Genomic DNA, 19,519 nt, shown 5'->3' with positions numbered 1-19,519 from the left:
CAGAGAACAGTTAGGGAATTTTCTTTCCTGAAATAGACCATCAACACACCATTTTAGGATTTACATAGCATGCCTCATAATTTTACTCATGTACTTCTCTCCCCAGTTGACTGAAGAGCTCTGTTTTGGTTCATGTGACTATGGGAAGAAGTATATGCAAGCTGATTACTTGGAATTTAAAGTACTATGTATATAGTACTGTGATATGTGTGGTGATAAATTCATAATGGAGTAAAAGAACTGTTGGAAGTTCAGTATTTCTTTGATATTGTGGTGATATTTTAAAATAAGGTCACCTGAGATGATAGCTACTTAAAGGATTTTGCTAGAGTAATAAAGTTTTTAGTTTCTCCCATCAGCTGATAAGAAGGAAATCTGAGCTTGAGGAACCTTTTCTCCAAGTGGATCCCCATCTTAGGCCATAGTTAAGAATTTAGGAATTCCAACTCTCTGGATTCAGCTACTGGTTTCTCAGTTTACTAATGATATGAGAATGGTGGAACATACCTTATAGGGTTATTGTGAAAATTAAATGAATTAATGTATATAAAGCTTGTAGCTCAGTCTTTAGCACATAAGTAGCACTCAAGATGAATATTGATGACTCTTCTCCTCCTCCTCCCCCTTATACCCTTACTATTATTATTCTCTACCCCAGGAAGCAGGCTGTGCTCTCTGGGGGTATATGTTGTGTGCGTGTTAGATGTTTGTAATTCAAGGAGTATCTCCATAGCCCCTTCTGAAAAAACTAAAACAGAGTAACTTATTTTTATATTGACATTTATCATTCAAAGGAATGGATAAAATGTGTATGTAATAAAATGAACCCATTATCCAGCTTAAGATAAAGAACGGTTCTAATATTTTAGAAGCCTCTTGGTGTCTCCCTCCTAGAGGGATTATCTTTGATAATCATAGGACCATTCAGTTTCTACTTTTTCCTACTTTTTCCTTTTTCCTGTCAGTTTTGGTAAGTTTTGTTTCTTAAGGAGCTTGTCCATTTTACCTAAATTTTCAAATTTATTGGCTTCAAGTATTTATAATATCCTCTAATTATATTTTTTTTAATTTTATTTTTTGGTACACGGGCCTCTCACTGTTGTGGCCGCTCCCGTTGCGGAGCACAGGCTCTGGACGCGCAGGCTCAGCGGCCATGGCTCACAGGCCCAGCCGCTCCGTGGCATGTGGGATCTTCCCAGACCGGGGCACGAACCCGCGTCCCCTGCATCGGCAGGCGGACTCTCAACCACTGCACCACCAGGGAAGCCCTCTAATTATATTTTTAAAGCCTATGAATGAGTGGAGTTGTTGCCCTTTTTCATTCTCATACTGATTTTTTTGCCTTCTCTATTTTTGCATTCTCTATTTTTGTCTTGATCAGTCTTACATGAGGTTTGTTCATTTTAATCTTTTTCAAAGAACTATCTTTTGTCTTTATTAATTTACTATTTTTTGTTTTATGCTATTGATATTCTTTTGTCTGTAATATTTCCTTCTGCCTACTTAATGGGCTAATTCTTTTGTTCTTTTTCTTAAGTGGGGTTTCAGATAATAAATTTTCCTTTTCTAAGGTAGTAGTTAAGGCTATAAGTTGCCTCTTAGTACCATTTCAGCTGCATCCCATTAGTTTTGATTAATAGTCCTTTTGTTATTCAGTTCTGATTATTTTATAGGTTCCATGGGTTTATTTAACCTATTACTTTCAGAGGGGTATTTTAAATTTCCAAATGTATAGCTTTACTAATTAACTTTTTGTTATTCATTTCTAACTTAATTGCATTGTGATCCAAGAATATAGTCTATATGTTACTAGTTTTTTTAAAATTGGTAAGGCTTCCTATGGCTTAGCATGGAGTCAGTTTTTGTAAATAATCCTTTTGTTCTGGAAAAGAATGTATGTTTTCTAATTGTTGGGGTCAGAGTTCTGTATAAGTCCTTAAGGCTAAGCTTGTTTATTATGATGTTTAAAATTACTTCTGAGTCTTTTGACTGCTTGATCACTTACTGAGGTATTCTTCCACTACATGAAAGCATATTATAGGCAAAAAAAAAAATAGTGATTACCCCCGTTAATACAACATTGTAAATGTATTTTTTTTATTCTTGAAAGTCTCTCAGTGTTTGCTTTGGGTGTTTCGGGGGAATGTTATTAGGTCCAAACAAGTTGAAAACTGTTGTGTCTTGCTGGTGAATTGAACCTTTGTATCACTATTTATCTCTAATGATGCTTTGGGCTTTAAAGTCAGTCTTCGTTGTCTAGTTTTAGCTAACCATTCCAGTTGTCTTTTGGTTAGCATTTACGTGCTATATAGGTTTCCATTCTTTTACTTTAAATCTTTTATTGGCTTGTTTTTAGGTACATCTTTTTTTAACAGTTGGGAGCTGGATTTTTGATTAATCCCATCTGACCAATGCTCCCATCTGAGCATTGTCTTTTAATTGGAGAGTTTATTCCATTTATTTTTATTGTGTTCACTGGTAGAAGTAGAGGTATTTGATGTCTTTGCATTCTGATTTTGCCATCGTGTCTTTTAGTTCTTGCAGTGGTACCTTGTTTCCTTTGTAGTTTTTGACTGCGAGGTCGGATTTCTTATAAAATTATGTGGCAGTTCTTTTAAGTTACATTCCCTAGAGAAAGTTTGCATTTGCTTTTCTACTAGTTGCCCATGGGCACGTCCAGCCTGAAACCTCTTAAAATTAACTTTTTCACTATGTGTACCATACAGATATACTATCATTAATTTGGACCCCAAACTTGTGAGAGGACCAGCTTGTAGTTAGAAGTTCTTAGAAGAAATACCCCATCTCACCTCCACAGCACTGTTGAGGCAGCAGATTTCCCTCTTGACATGTTAGCAGTAGGTTTGTTTCTTCTCGTTCATCTTCACAGTGAAGCTGGGGTCCCAGTTCTTTGCAAGGGTTCTAGTTGCATCCCCCACTTTCAGTAGGCCGTACATGTTATATTCTGGTGATATTCTGTTTCGTGTACTCAGTGTGGAAACAAAAAAGCAGAAACAGGCCAAGGCCAACTTTGTCATTTGCTCCTAAGAGTCTTGCTTTTATTCTGTTTTTACCTGCTGAGTAGTTCGTCTGTCCATGTTTCTGTCTGCCCTCCCTCCCTTCCTTCCTGCCAACACAATGCCTTTAAACAAAATATATGTCTAAAAATATATGTCATTTTGGTTGCTTTCATCAGGATGGTCATTCATTCTTCTGGAAACAGAAGTTGGCTCATGCACCCTGTTCTGTGTGTCGTCGCTGATCATTGTATCTGATTCCGGTCTGCCACCATGCCACAGTTAATTCAAGGACAGATGTTGGTACCTAGAGTTACTTCTAGATGATAGGAAACTGCATTTGTGTGTTTGGCTTATCAGTATATGTGGTGGTTGTGATTTTTTATTTTATGAATCTGATGGCACTTTCTTTATTCCCATCTGCCCCACCATCACCTCTAGTGGACGTAATGAAATTGATGGTATAAGTTCAGGACACAATTCTGATAAATACAGTAACCCACCATTACTAATCCCTGACAGCAGTTTGCTTTAACAATGGACTTACCTTCCTTTCCAGCCTGATCACAAGGATGCTACAGAGAGATCCCAAGAGAAGGGCCTCTTTAGAAGAGATTGAAAACCATCCTTGGCTTCAGGGAGTGGACCCTTCCCCAGCCACGAAGTATAACATCCCCCTCGTGTCATATAAAAACCTCTCGGAAGAGGAGCACAACAGCATCATTCAGCGCATGGTGCTCGGGGACATAGCGGATCGGGATGCCATTGTCGAGTATGTCGGCGCTCATCAGTACAGGGGCCGTGGGCGTAGGGTTCTTGGGATGGGCTCTTTTCTTAACGTGTCAGGGCTTGTGGACACTGTAATGGATAGGGTTGCCAGTGGGCAGGGGTTATGTCATTTATCTCTAGAGTTTCTGGCCCAGTACCTGGCTCATAGGTTTTGTTGGTCTTTTGTTTTTACTTTTGTACTAGTGAACAGTGAGTCCTGTGGCCTTTCTCCCTTCTTACAGAAGTGGATTGGAATAGACTGTTTTATATCCCAGTACATGCCTTGTCCATTGCTGTATCCTCTTAATTCTTGGGTCTCCCTCTGGTCCCCATAAGGAAGCAGGGACACTCAAGGGGGCGACACCACAATTCCTCAAAATCAGGGGTTGCTATATGCGTCCAGTCACACATTTTTGTAAGTAAAGTTGTAGTGGCCCACAGCTGAGACCATTTGTTTACATGTTGTCCATGGCAGCACTGTGCTGCAGTATCGGCGTCATTGCGAGATGGACCGTGTTACCTACAAAACTCGAAGTATTTACTGTCTGGCTCTTTAGAGCCCTTGCTGCAGTAACCTGGAACCCACGAGATGCACAAGTTTTTAGTTACATTTTTTGAAACCAAAGACAGTTTTTTATAACCTAAGAAGTTGGGAATCAAGGATAATATAAAGATGCAGTTGCTTTAACAATGATATGATTCATTTCTGTAAGAGGTCCTGTCTGTAAAAATATGAAGCGTTTCCACAAATGAAAAGTCAAAAGTTATTTAACCCATTGAGTGAAATAGTTGGATATGATGGAAAGAGGATGTACTCTGGGGGGCAAAAAAGAGGTTCCCATCGGGAGGGCCACTCTGGCCTGGCTGAGTGATCTGACCCAGGTACCTGTCCTCGGGGGAGAGGAGGCTGCAGGCTGGACTTACCTCTACAGCGTGGCAGACTGTCACACGTGGCACCTGAGGGTCTGGTCCCTGAGAAGGGTGGTGTCTGTATAAAGGACATGTATCTTTAGGGTACACTGGAAAGAAGGGTTTACAAAACTAATGATCGTTTTGGTTTAAGTACACATTTCTTCAGATTTCTGAGTGCGTTCTCAGTTTTCACGGATTGACCTAAAGAAACAGAGAAGTGCAGGACACTTGCTCTTTCTGCCAAGGACGACACTCACTTTAGGAATGTGTGGAAAATGATTTTTCACTTTTAAGTGAATAAAAAAGGCTATTTGCATCGCCCTGAATTGGCTTAATATTTTTAAATGAATAAACACATGCAGTGGTGTAGTATAGAACTGTTTAATTCATGTGAATTCAATTATCAATCCAGAAGGAGAGGTGATGCCTCAGGTGATGCCCTGAGCCCGAGTCCTCCCGGCTGGTCTCAGGCAAGTCTTTCTTGCTGCCCACAGTACGAGCAGCTCGTCACTGCAGGGTGATTCCTGAGTTCATAGACACGTTTGTTGGTCCCCTTAACACAAGCCCACAGCTCTCCCCAATGCTCAGCTGAGGGAACCACTCTGACAAGTCATTGTGGCCCAGAATTTCACCTCGGGCTCTTCGTTTAGGACCTCTCACCTCAGCCCCACTTGCCCCCATTAGCTGAGGCCCCGCCGTCCGTTTTGTGAGGAGAGACTCCTGTATCGTTTCCTCCCGAAGTGTTCATTGCATATGTTCGCTAACTACAGAAAGGTCCTGAAAAGCATAATTACATATTTCTGGGCCTTGTGGATCCTCTGTGGCATTCCTCCTGTGTCCCACTACCAGCCAGCTGCAGGAGAGCAGGCAGGCTGTGTGCTCCAGCACGGCGCCGGCCAGACTGCGGACTCTCAGAGAGCATTACTTTTGAGGTGGATGAATGAACGCGTAGATTTTATTCAAAGAAGAGGCTAATGACATGCTTTCAATGTATTAATAATTCATTCATGTCGGAAAATGCCAATAAATACAAAGAGTATAAAAATAAAAGCTTTTTCTAATTTTTCTGATTGATACTAGTGTTTCAGTGTACATTCATGTAACTCATTTCATAGTTCTGCTGGAAGCAAGTAAACCAGTGTAATGGAAATAAACACTGACACACATTAAATTTTTGGATAATGTGTACATTCTTGGAAACTTCATTATTTTGTGCATCTAAAACCAACATCCAGCTCAGCTGCCATCAGCATTTTGGGTTTTTCTTACTAATTGAACATTTTTATGAAGTTGTGACTTAGAATTTTAAGAATGATCTACTAGGTTTTTTTTCTCATTTGTGTGTGTGTGTTGGTTTTTTCTTTCCCCGTAATTTTAAAGATTCCAGGTCATTGGATTTTATTTGCTTGTACTTAAAAAAAAAAAAAAAAAATCCAGTTCTGTTTGTGAAAAAACAAACCTGCAAATGTGGCTTATATTCACTCTCTCTTATTTCCTCAGAGCCCTGGAAACCAACAGGTATAACCACATCACAGCCACTTACTTCTTGCTTGCTGAAAGGATCCTGAGGGAAAAGCAAGAGAAAGAAATACAGACCAGGTCTGCAAGCCCTAGCAATATCAAGGCCCAGTTTAGGTGAGAAAAAAATCTTCACTGATTTTAGTAAGTTAACGTTTTGAAATAGTGAACTTTTTTTTTGATGTTTCCTAAGTCTGTGGGGTGGGAGTATAAAGAGTGGTGACAGCCTCGCTGGAGGGGCCACCTGTGGGCCCTCCACGTGAGTGGGGGTCCTGGTTCCTTGGTCACCAGGGATGCCTTCCTCTCTCGGGCTTAGTGGAGAGGGGCTGCAGTTGCTGGCTTGGCCACAAAGACACCTGCGGAGAAGCAGCAGCCTCAGGCTAGCGTGCCAGCTATTTTCGCTAAGCTCTTCCAGATCGGACATGTGTAAATGTGTTATTTTCTTTAATTTTTCATTCTAGGAACAAGGCCAGGTTTTCCCTCCGTATTTGACATAATTTTAAAAGACATACAGAGCACGTCTGTGGCATGATGCTGTCTTAGGGTTTCAGGGATTCGGCATCACATCAGCTAGTTGATTGGTCAGCTGCTTGATCTTGGGAGGCCACTTAACCTCTCTCTGACTCAGCTTCCTGTGAAGTGGGAGTAGTAATCCTGTTTACCTCTTGGGGTTGTGGTGATGGATAAACGAATTAATATACGTGAAGTGCTTTGGACTGGGCTTCACGTGTTTGCTGTCATTGTTGAGAACGTTTCCCCACCACATCACCTTTGGTAAAGCAGTGACTGTGCGCTCGTCTCCCCTGTGTTTTCTTACCCCTTCCCTTCCTTTCCCAGCTCTCCCCCTTCCCCCCGACCCCCTCCTCTTCTCCCCCTACCTTCCTTCTCCTCTTTTTCTTCTGCCATATTAGCTTTCCATTTAATATCAAAGCTTGGGAAGGGTTACTTTTTTTTGTCACCATTATGAAAACTTATTTAGACTTTATCTTTATTCAGATGAAGTAATCCATGGAATTATAGTGATTCAAAAACAGAAGGAGGGACTTCCCTGGTGGTCCAGTGGTAAAGAATCCGCCTTCCAGTGCAGGGGATGAGGGTCAATCCCTGGTCGGGGATCTAAGGTCCCACGTGCCGTGGGGCAACTAAACCTGTGCGCCACAACTACTGAGCTCGCGTTCCTCAACTAGAGAGCCTGCGTGCTGCACACTACAGAGCCCACACGCTCTGGAACCTGCATGCCATAACTACAGAGCCTGTGTGCTGCAACTAGAGAGAAGCCTGTGCGCCGCAACGAAAGATCCCACATGCTTCAATGAAGATCCCGTGTGCTGCAACTAAGTCCCGACGCAGCCTAAATAAATAAATATAAAATAAGTAGTTAAAAAATTTTTTTAAAAAACTAGAAGGATGATCTTGGTTCTAAATAATTCTCTACTTGTACATAGTTATATAAACATATATGTGTGAATATGTAACAGTAATTACTACTTAAAAGAGGAAGAATACCGTTGGATTTTAAATTACTTGCAGTCACCTTGCCATGTGTCGGTTGTTGCTTGGGATGGAGCAACAGAGAAGAGACAAGAAAACATTCCCGGGTGACCGAAGACTAAATATTTAGAAGTCTAGTTTAATGGGAAGATGAATTTGGTAACTGCATCTATATCCTGGACATACTCTTGCATGATGAAAACTAGACGCTCTGTCTGGTGTCAGCTTGGAAGAAGACTGGACCCCAGGGAGCATGGGGACCCTCGCACATGGGACAAACCAGGAGAGTGACAGGGAGTGGTTAGGGTCAGCCTAGTCGTGACCCGAGCCCTCTCGTGTGAAAGACTGGCTCCAGAGCCACCACCACATGCTGTGCCACCAGGCCTGGAGCCACTCCAGTGTTTTGGAGAAGGGAATATTTGGAATTGAACGGTTTTATTTTTAGGGGAACAGGTCGGAACTCAATCTGAAGTTGAGCAGATATGTAAATGAACTAAATTGGTTTTACTGTACCATAGAAATTACAAAGCCAACAGTAGTTATAAAGAAATATCAGAGCCTTCCACGCACTTTCCTTTTACCCACCTGGGGATTACAGAGTGGAGATGCTGTTGGGGCCTGTCCTCCTCCTGGGGCCCAGGGCCCACTGGCAGGTGGTGGATGTCTGCTTACTTGCCTTCTCTTTGTTGTCGAAACCCTGCACCCTAACTTGGTTCCATTGCTGGGTGTGCCTTGGGGTCAGAGTGACTTGGGGTGCAGAAACGTGGTTGGCGTCTAACCAGCAGAGTCATTTGTGGGGCATGGGTAGGTCAAGTCAGGGAGAGCGAGCCCCAGAGAGCGGATACGCTCTTTGGGTCCTGCCAGCATGGGATGGAAACACGTGTATTCTGTTAGAAGAACTTTGTGAAGGCTTCTGGGAGCTGAACTCCACACGGGTGGGACCAGTGCCCGCATCCTTCCGGAGAGAAACTAGGAAGTAAGGAAAACCACAGAGGCCTGACTGCAAAGGTGCCATCCATTCGATAGGCAGTCATTCAGAGGGCTTCCTGGGTTGCAGAGTGAAGCCACTGCTCTGGGGGTTTAGTAACCACTGAACTCAGCCTAGATGTCACTGTCTTCAAGCCCGTGTGGCCTTGGGCAGGTTGCTTACACTCTCTGTGTTTTGATTTCTTCACTGTCAAGGGAGGATGGGATTGTGGTGGCATTAAATGAATTAATTGCCGTCAGGCTCTCTCCACAGTGCTGGCTCTAGTAAGTTCTCGGTGTGAACTGTGCTGTCAGTGTGACTCGTTTATAGTTCTTGTTAGCAGTCTTTCTCGTCTTTCGTTAAGATAAGCCGTGATCTTCTTACAGTGTCGTGCTCATTAAGTCTAGCACAGCGCTGGGGCCAGAAATGTTCTTAACAAACGTGAGCTGCTTAACCATCTGATTTACTCCCATAAATAAGAGCCATTGGTTCAGAAGTGGAGGTAGCGTGTCTGGTAGAGCTGCAGCGCTTAGTAACCAGCTGGTGTCTGGGGGTGGGTTCTGAGGGTGGTTTTGGCTTTCTCTTGGGGTTGGTGGGGAGAGAAGCGCCTCCGGCACATCTGTGCCCTGCCCCCCTCGAGTGGACTGGCTGCCGCTCTGGTGGGTCAGACGCACTGTCCGCACCTGCCTCCCACTACAGGGACCCCAGCGTATGCCAGGGTGACCTTTTGGGTGGCTGCTCTCTGAGGAGCAGCCTGAAAGGAATGTTGTGTGCCGTTTCCTAGGGCCCCGAGGCTCATCTGGAGTTGGTACAGTTGTGTTGTGAGGACAGAGGACTTGTCCAGAGACGCTGCTTGCCCTCAGAATCATTGAACACCCAGCTTCTGTAAACTACCAAGCAGTGACCAGCAAACGGACCCACTCCATCCTTGAGAGAGAGGAGGAGGCTCCGAGTTGGGGGAAAGAGGTCTGCTGTAAACTCCTATGGGTTTTTTAAGGCTATAGATTTAAATTGGGTTTTATGTCTAGGATAACGTGAGTGGTGTGACGTGGAAGTGTCAGCGTACCAGTGGCTGTTTCAGTGTCACTGGCGTCTACTGTTCCCCTGAGCAGAGAGGGCAGTTGAGAATTCAAGATGTTTATTCAAAACAGGCTGGAGACCTCACTTTCAGAAGTCTTCCTTGGGCTACCAAGCAGTGCTCTTACCACTTGGGTGACCCTGGGTTAAGGGATAAAATCAAAGTTTAAATAACAGTGGATTTTGCTATGCAGGACTCTGTTGTCGTCATTTAAAAATGTATGTATTGGGCTTCCCTGGTGGTGCAGTGGTTGAGAGTCCGCCTGCCGATGCAGGGGACACGGGTTTGTGCCCCGGTCCGGGAAGATCCCACATGCTGCGGAGCGGCTGGGCCCGTGAGCCATGGCCGCTGAGCCTGCGCGTCCGGAGCCTGTGCTCCGCAATGGGAGAGGCCACAACAGTGAGAGGCCCGCGTACCGCAAAAAAAAAAAAGTATTTCGTTTAGAGGGTGCATATTTTAATTGGTGAAGAAGAGATTTATGTATGCCAGTATTCACTGACTTTCCTCTCCCGTATCATATTTAAATGCAGTAAACTATTTCCATTTGTTTTTGTAAACACCAACTATTAACACCATCCAGTAAAATCTGGAGGACTGGAAATTTCAGGTGAATTTATTAGCAGTGATATACCTTCAAAGGTTGTGATCTTAAGACCAGAAGGAGCAAAACCTGTGTTCGGGTTTTGCTTTGGTGATAACTCCCTTGTACTTTCTAAAAAGGTTTTTCTTGCTCTATAAAACGTTTCTATAGAAAAGATGTTTGCCCCCTTTTCTGACAGCCGTGATGAAGTTTCCATTTGGCCAATAAGCCATAAACTGAACCACATTTCAAAGTAACATTTGCCCTTCTAGTGTCCTTGTGATGTTTACAGGATGTTGAATGGGTTTGCAAGGCTGCTGTTTCTTTTTTCTCTTTCGTTTTTTTTTTTTTTGTAAAGTGTGTATTTTGTCCCAGTAAGTTTTATTTAAGGTACTTGGGTAAAGTCTGTGTACCATTACATAGCTTTTCTTTTTTTTTTTTTCAATCTGTTACATAGGCAGTCATGGCCAACCAAAATTGACGTGCCCCAGGACCTTGAGGATGATCTCACGGCCACTCCTTTGTCCCACGCGACTGTCCCTCAGTCTCCTGCTCGGGCTGCCGACAGTGTCCTCAACGGCCACAGGAGCAAAGGCCTGTGTGACTCGGCTAAGAAAGACGACCTCCCCGAGTTGGCCGGGCCTGCGCTGTCCACGGGGCCACCCGCCAGCCTGAAACCCGCAGCCAGTGGGCGGAAGTGTCTGTTTCGGGTGGAGGAAGACGAAGAGGAAGACGAGGAGGACAAGAAGCCCATGTCCCTCTCAACACAGGTGGTTCTGCGCCGCAAGCCATCCGTGACCAACCGCCTGACGTCCAGGAAGAGCGCCCCGGTGCTCAACCAGATATTCGAGGAGGGGGAGTCGGACGACGAGTTCGACATGGATGAGAACCTGCCTCCCAAGCTGAGCCGCTTGAAGATGAACATTGCTTCTCCGGGGACGGTCCACAAACGCTACCACCGCAGGAAAAGTCAGGGCCGCGGCTCCAGCTGCAGCAGCTCGGAGACCAGCGACGACGACTCGGAGAGCCGCCGGCGGCTGGATAAAGACAGCGGTTTCACCTACTCCTGGCACCGCCGGGACAGCAGCGAGGGGCCCCCAGGCAGCGAGGGCGACGGCGGCGGCCAGAGCAAGCCGAGCCGCGGCGGCGGGGGCGCGGACAAGGCCAGCCCCAGCGAGCACAGCGCTGGCGGGGGTGGCCCCGCGGGGGGGTCGGGCGGCGCCCCGGGCGGCACGTCAGGGAGTGCCCGCCGCTGCGCCGGCCCCGGCTCCTCCACGTCCACGCAGCTGGCGGCGCGCGGCGCCGGGGAGCTGGTGGAGAGCCTCAAACTCATGGGCCTCTGCCTCGGCTCCCAGCTGCACGGGAGCGCCAAGTACATTATCGACCCGCAGAGCAGCCTGTCGTTCTCCAGCGTGAAGGTCCAGGAGAAGTCCGCCTGGAAGATGTGCATCGGCTCCGCAGGCGGTGCGGCGCCCGCCCCAGCCGTGGGCGGCATGAAGTTCTTCTCCGACCACGTGGCGAACACCACCGTGGAGTTGGACCGGATAAAGAGCAAGAATCTGAAAAACAACGTGCTCCAGCTACCTCTGTGCGAAAAGACCATCTCTGTGAACATCCAGCGGAACCCCAAGGAGGGGCTGCTGTGCGCCTCCAGCCAGGCCAGCTGCTGCCACGTCATCTGACCTCGGTGCGCTTCCTGCTCAGAGCGGCGAAGACCGGCTCACTTCACTGGTCCCTTTTCGGTTTTCCTCTTTTAAAGCGGGCAATTATTTATTACTTTTTCATTTGTTCGCCTGACGACTTGACAAATGCATGGTCTTTGTGCATGCTGCTAGACACTCCTTTTTTCTTCCAGCCGAAAAGTCTTGTGTAATTTTTACATTTATAATTTTAATGTGGATGATCAGGATTAAATTAAAATGTATATTTGGAACCTAATATAAATGGAGCACTTAGAAATTTGATGTTCTGCACTTAACCTAGAGAGAGAAAAAATGATTTTCCTTGTGAAAAACCTAAATTCCTGCTCCGACCTTCTGTGACATGGAACCTCCGTGATCTGAGGCACACTCTGGTGTCTGAGGCAGAACCAAAGCAATAACGTCGTGATGCCATCAGGCCTGGCGCCCGCGAGCGCGCCGCGTGCCCCCAGATGCCAGGGCCTGTGCAGAGCTCAGTGAGCGCCTGCACTGACAACCTTAAAACCATGTTTCAACATACCCACACCTGTTTGTCTTAAAGCTATAGGTGAAAACGGTTTGGGCTCTTAAAATTTAACTGAAAAAGATTTTCTTGTTTTGTAATAGGTGAGATCAAGTACTTAGATTTATAAGGCAGCTTCCCCCGTAGAGGTAAATCACAAGCAGACAATCTCATTTTGTAATGTGATAAAGTGAACTGATGATGTCTTAACTCTGCTTACAGAGTGTGTGTCTGTCTAACAGAACCAAACGATGCTTGGTGTTCATTCCTTCCTGGAGGGCACACCCCAGGGTTCCTTTATAACCACATAGATAGAAGAAACTATAGGGCCTAATATAGAAGCAAAGGTGTACCCAGATGTTGGCCAAGTCAAAACCCCATAAATTAAAAAAAAAAAAAGATTATTGGCATTTGATTTTTAGGAGTTTGATAATTAGGTTGTCTCTTGTTAACTTCCATTCTTTTACGTCTTTTATTTAGCTCAGCTACCTATGAAAATTGGCTGATTAAAAAATATACATAAAAGGGTAAGAATTCACACATAAAGCAAGCAAAAATGCACAAAGCCTGCTTTGTTTTTTGTTTTGTTTTTTTGCTGGAAGTGTTTTTCACTTTGCCTTCCTGCAAAAACAATAATCAAAGAACTTTTGCTTTAAGCTATTCCTGTACAAAGACTACTTTTGACCAGATAATCATCTTTCGTGGCTTTTATCTTGTAGGACACAGTATCATTTTGGAAGGGACCAGATGCTACTTTTTCATGCTGTGCCCAGGGGGTCTTAAAAGCAACACTTAGGGACAGTGGTGATAGGACGTGGCTGGGCCCCAGGGCCTTCCCACACTCGTCAGCCTCCTGTCGTGTCTCTGCGGTGACAGCTGCCTGGTCCGTAGAGCGGGCAGAGCACCAAAGGACAGCGTTCCACTGGTCACGGTTTCTCCAAGTACACACTGACTCTGCTACTTTAGGACTCATATGTTTTACTCAGAACTCTGAATTTCACAGTATACTTACTAAACTAAGTAAAGATGATAGTCAAAATACTTATTTTACTTTCTAGACCTAGGCTAGATACGTTTTAAGCTACAGCTCTAGTCCATTGTGATATTTATAATTGAGAGCTATGAGGATAGGTGTGTGGGTGAAGCCATAGAACATATTTGCTTGAAATTCTTGAGCAGGGATCTTATAAAGGGCCAGAAATAAGATGTGTGGTTCACATAGATAGTGAGCGTAACATCTGTATTAAACGTAGGAGAGAAGTTTATAAAGGGCATTGGCAATAAACTCTTTGTTGCAGCTGTTTTCCAAGTAATGTAAATACTTTTTCCTGTGATTATGTATAGCCTTGGAATGGCACCTTTTAACTAACCCATATGTGTTTGGTTTTCAATGGTTTTTTATATTCAAATGTATATATGGTGCTCACTTTTAGGATCAGCAGTGTTGACCATTTATGCTGCATAGCTGTATCATAGCCTTACTAGTTGTGTGTGGTTGGTTGACCCTCTGGGTATACAAATGTTAGTCTGAGTGGCGTCTTACTCATTTGTTCATAAGTGAATGATTGTGCATGTGTTGTATGTCATAGTATGTCATCACATAAAAGGGAGGGAGCAAATAACCATTACATTAAGATAATATTGGACCAAATGACTTACTTGCTCTAAACAGTTTCTTGTACCCCTTAACCTGTCTTCAGAAGTTGCATAGTTACAGTAGTGTGTAAATTAAATATTGTGGAAAAACAATTAGTCTTGTATTTTTCTGTATGTGTGTATATATATATACATATATATACATATATATATATATATAAAATGATGTACTTCTGGCAGTTCTATCTGTATTTAAAGTTGTGACAATCTTGACACTGATTTTAAGGATAGCCGTGAGACTGACTCAAAGATGTCCCTTCCAAGTAAGAATTGATGTGTGTTAAGAGGGTACAGAATTATCAGCTGATTTGGTCGGTTGCTTCCACTGCTGGTTGATACTCCTCGTTGTGTAAACATTGACAGGTATGTGACAAATGGGAAAAAAAAAAAGTCCAGATAATAAAGTGGCATATCGGTGTTCAGCAATATAAACTGTGTCGCATATCTTGTTTCTTCTTATGAATGCAGCTCTGTATAGTCCCGGCCTGGGTTAGACCGAAGTTCTACGTGCTGTGTGCGCACCTGCACCACCAGATGTGACTGAGAAAATGCAGTCGTGGCTGTTCTCAGTTTAAACTCGTGACCATAAGTCTCAGGTGGGTCCCAGGACTGCCCATTAATCAAACTTCATTTCCCCCATTATCTGCTTTCCTCACTCAGCCAGTCACCACGCTCTCAGTAAATAAACCGAAGCAGTTAGAACTGCCCCCAAGCTCCCACTTCTTCTTTCCCACCTTCGTATGTATCCACATGCCCTGCTCTTCCTCCCGGTCGTGTGACTCCAGGTAAGTCCCTTCACTTGCCCCTGAACACTTTACAGGTGTTAAGTGAGACAGACCTGAGGACTTTTGTCATTCTCTTCTTCCCTTTGCACTGTCAATCTTTGCCTCTCTACTAGATCATTCCTAACAGCAAACAAAACAGACATGATTTTATTCCCTCAAATATTTTGTTTTCTCTCTAGCTCTTGCCACATTTTTCTATTCCTCTCCTCACCTCTCTCTGAACCCTTCCAATCATGCACTGCTGCTGTCACCCCACCAAAACTGCTTTGCTCAAGGTCAGCAGTGATCTCCATGTGCTAAATCCAGTGGTCAATTTTTAGAAACAGCTTTCAGGTATAATCCACATACCGCATAATTCACTGATTTATATCGTACAATTCAATGGGTTTTAGTATATTGACAGAGTTCTGCAACCATCACCATAAACCCCAAAAGAAACCTTGTACCTGTTAGCACATTCTCCCTTTCCCCTCAACTCCCAGCCCAGCCTAAGCCAGACAAACACTAATCCAGTGGTCACTTCCAGTCCCACGTTAGCATTTGTTGAGTTGATCACTCTTCCTTGTAAACTTCACGTTGTTCAGGACTCTACTTCTACCTTGCTGCTCTTCAGTCCACTAGCTCCACGTTCTCCCAACCACTAAACTTGGAATACTGCAGGATTCGATTCTAGATCCTTTCTGTATCTACACACAGTCTCTTGATCCTTAACATCCATGTGCTGATAGAAGCCCGAAATATACTTAGCCCATGTCTCCCGGGAACACCAGATTCCAACTACCTATTTGATTTCTCTATTTGGATGTGTCTGATAAGCACCTCAATTTGTACAAGTCCCAAACTCATAATCCCCCTCAAATCCTTACCCTGCTAATGTTCCCCATCTCATAACTGACAACTCTAAACCTTCATTTGTTTTGCACAAGTCAAAAATCTTGGTGTCAACCCCCACTCTTTGATCCCAGCATCCAATCCATGAGCGCATCTTATTCACCATTCAAATATTGACACCTCATTGCCTCCACTCCTGACATTCTGGTCCATGAACATCATCATCACTTATCTGGTCAACTATAAAATGCCTCTTAAAGGGTTTCATCACTTTTGCTTCTTGTCTCTCTCATCTGTTTTCCATTCAGCATTGTGAGTGATCCTTCTAAAAGCTAAATCATGCTATGTTTTGAAAGGTGATTAATTTCCAAGCATTTGAAGATTTTCCACATAAGTTTCTGTTACTAATTTCTAGTTTGTTTTGTTCAGAAATCATGCTTTGTGTAATTTTTATTTTTCTTTAGTATATTTTTATTTCTGGCTGCACTGGGTCTTCATTGCTGTGCGCGGGCTTTCTCTGGTTGCGGTGAGGGGGGTCTACTCTTTGTTGCAGTGTGCGGGCTTCTCATTGCAGTGGCTTCTCTATTGTGGAGCACGGGCTCTAGGCGCACAGGCTTCGGTAGTTGTGGCAGGCGGGCTCAGCAGTTGTGGCACATGGGTTCTAGAGTGCAGGCTCAGTAGTTGTGGCACCCGGGCTTAGTTGCTCCACGGCAGGTGGGATCTTCCCGGGCCAGGGCTCAAACCCATGTCCCCTGCATTGGCAGGTGGATTCTTAACCACTGCGCCACCAGGAAAGCCCCTGCTTTGTGTAATTTAAATCTTTTTAAGCTTAACTGAAATTTGTTTTATGGCCCAGCTAATGGCCTATCTTGGTGAATGTTTATGTGAGTGCTTGAGAAGTGCTCTTGCTGGTAAAGTGTTCTGTATGTTTAATACATGTCAATAATTAACTCAAGTTGATTGATAATGGTATTCAAGTCTTCTGTATCCTTACTGATTTTCTGTCTCATTATATAAATACTGAGAGAGAAGTGTTGAAATCCAGCTGTAGTTATGGATTTGCCTATTTCTCCTTTTAGTTCTATCAGTTTCACTTTATGAAATGTGAAGTTCTGTTGTTAGATTTAAGATTGTTAAGTCTTCGTGATGAATTGGTCCCTTTCATCATTATGAAATGTTGCTCTTTATCCCTAGTAAATTATTTTTTGTTCTGAAGTCTACTTTGTGTGATACTGATATAGCCATTCTAACTCTTTTTGACTTGTGGGAGTGTATTTTACTTCTAACCTATCTGTATCTTTATATTTAAAATAGGAGTTTGGGTTTTTTCTTTTTTGTTTTTTTGTAGGTAGCATGTAGTTGGGTCTTGCTTTTTTGTCCAGTCTGCAAATCTTTACCTTTTATTTGGAGTACTTAGACCAATTACATTTAGTGTAATTATCAACATGGTTGAGTTTAGATCTACCTTCTTTCTAATTGTTTCTACTTGTTTCATCTGTTCTTTCTTTTTCCCTCTTTTACCAACTTCTCTTGGTTTAACTAAGCACTTTTTATTGGCTGTGTGCCTCTCTCATTTTTTTCTAGAACGCAACCTTACAACTATATACTTCCATTTTCTTCCTTCTCTTCTTTGTACTGTTGTCAATCATTTTATTTTTACATATGCATACACAGTTTTGTTTTAGGTAGTTTTCTTTTTAAGAGAGGAAACATGGAAAAGTCTTACATTACCAACATCTTTATCATTTCCGTCACTCTTCATTTCCTTGTACAGATCCACATTTTGGTATTTTCCTTCTGCCTATAGAACTTAAAATTTTTTATAGTGCAGGTCTGCTGACTATATTCTGACAGCTTTTGCTTGTCTGAAAAGGTATTTTTACTTCATTTGTGAAGGCTGTTTTCATTGGGTATAGAAGTCTAGCTTGACAGTTTTTTTATTGCAATGCCGGACACCGTGAATTTCACATTGTTGAGTGCTGGATTTTGTATTCATGTAAAAAGTGCTGGGTTTCGTTTTGGCGTAGGGTTACTTGGAATCAGTTGGATCCTTTTGGGCCTTGCTTTTAAAGTGTGTTAGGACAGATCCAGAGCAGTCTTCAGGGCCAATTTGGCCCACCACTGAAGCGGTACCCTTCTAAGCACTCTACCGAACTCTTTCCACTCTGGCTGGTGGGAGCATGAACTGTTCTCAGCTTTGTGTAAGTTCTAAGCGTTAGTCAGTCTACTGCTTTCCGGGGGGCTTCTTACTCCAGCTCCAGGTAGTTTTCTTACGCACATGTAGCGATCGGCTCTCAGTCAAAGACGACAGATTCCAGTTCTCGCTCACTCCTTGTGCAGCAGGATATGCCAGACCTCAGGCTACCCCTTTGCCCCGAAGTCCAGCAGGGGTTGGGTTCCTCAGGCTTCTGGATCTGGCGAGGGATAGTTGAGAAGGGGAAATGGAATCTAGCCTTTCTTGAGCTGATGGAAGCCAAGCACATTGTGACTGCTAGAGAGTCGTTTGTATTTTTGAGGATCCCCGACTCCCGAGCACCTCTCTCCCAGCAAAGCGTTACGTGTTGGAAAGTCAAGAAGAGGGAAAACACAGAACCTTGGTCCTTGTGAGTTCATAATGCCCTTGGGGAAGAAACAGGGATTTTAAATTAGCACCAGATGACCATCAGAGGTGGTGACGGGTCACAGGGCACTGCTGTGAGGGCCAGGAAAGTTCCAAGACAGGTGAGCCAGGGGAGGGAGGGAGAGTGCAGGAGGCAGAGAATTGAGCTGGGTGGGATCCGGGTCATCGGTTCCTGTGAGCCACAGGAGACAGGCGTGGACTTTGCCGGGAGAGAAGGGTCACAGGGACTCCAGGGTTTCTGGACTGGAAGACTGGAAGAACTGGAGGACTGCGGGGCATGGCTAGAAAGATTGTTGCCAGGTGGAACATCAGTGTTAGGGTAGAAAGGAGACAGACTCAACATCCCACTGTCACTCAGGGCCCCCGCTTAGAAGGGCCCTCTCTTGGCTTAACAAACACTCTGCTCTTAGTTTGTTGTCTTGAAATTGTTGAAACTTTTGAAAAGGGGGACTGCATTTTCATCTTGCACTGGGCCCTGCAGGTTATGCACCTGGCCGAGGGGTTAGCTCTGTTCCGCAGGTATGAAGGAGGTGATCTCAGCCACGAGGATGGGAGGCTTTGGTGAGAGCAGAGGCCCAGAGAGAGCAGCCGAGGCCAGAGACAGAAGCCCAGGGGCCGCCTCAAGTGTGGGGCTGAGAGGAGGCATCAGGGAAACAAGGAGTGGAGGCCACCGAGCGGGAGAGCGACAGGTGAGCCCAAGAACTGCTCACTGAGGCCGTGGTCTCTGAGCAGCAGAGACAGCTCTGAGGCGGAGGAGAACGAGAGGTGGAAGCAGGTCCTGCGGAGGCCTCTCTGAGAAGTGTCGGCAGTGAGGTGGCCGCGGTGATGGGGAGTGTGTGGGCGGTGCTCTGAGAGCGCCCCGCGGGAAGGGACCGGTAGGCGGGCTGTGGGGCTCAGAAGGGTACAGGGCCTGCCCACAGGCACGGCACTGACCCGACCCCAGAGCCCACCCCTCAGGTTGCCCGGCTGCATGCGGCGAGGGGAGACAGTGGATGACCTCTGACCTTCCAGAGGGCTGGGCAAAGCAGTATTAAAGCACTAGGCTGTGGGTTCACTTTAAACCACACTGGAGCTCTTACATAACAGATGTCTGT

General features: G+C 44.7%; 1 protein-coding gene across 6 annotated transcripts in view; it reads left to right on the top strand.

Annotated features, from left to right (window-relative positions):
* Positions 1–14,282, top strand: part of SNRK (SNF related kinase) — a 79,359-nt gene extending 65,077 nt beyond the window's left edge. For all 6 annotated transcript variants that reach the window (XM_089919087.1, XM_089919088.1, XM_022553840.3 and 3 more), the window contains 3 exons: positions 3,577–3,789; positions 6,198–6,332; positions 10,789–14,282. In XM_089919087.1, the coding sequence (XP_089775213.1) occupies positions 3,577–3,789; positions 6,198–6,332; positions 10,789–12,013 (1,573 nt within the window). In that variant the 3' untranslated portion in view covers positions 12,014–14,282. The remainder of the gene's footprint in view (positions 1–3,576; positions 3,790–6,197; positions 6,333–10,788) is intronic.
* Positions 14,283–19,519: the final 5,237 nt, after the last annotated feature.

Source organism: Delphinapterus leucas, chromosome 10 (assembly GCF_059928025.1).
Source record: "Delphinapterus leucas isolate spDelLeu-1000000601 "Yukka" chromosome 10, BTC_Dleu_Yukka2, whole genome shotgun sequence".
In the NCBI taxonomy this organism is placed as follows: domain Eukaryota; kingdom Metazoa; phylum Chordata; class Mammalia; order Artiodactyla; family Monodontidae; genus Delphinapterus; species Delphinapterus leucas.
The sequence above is the reverse complement of the archived record's forward strand: the minus strand, read 5'-3'. Positions and strand labels throughout refer to the sequence as shown.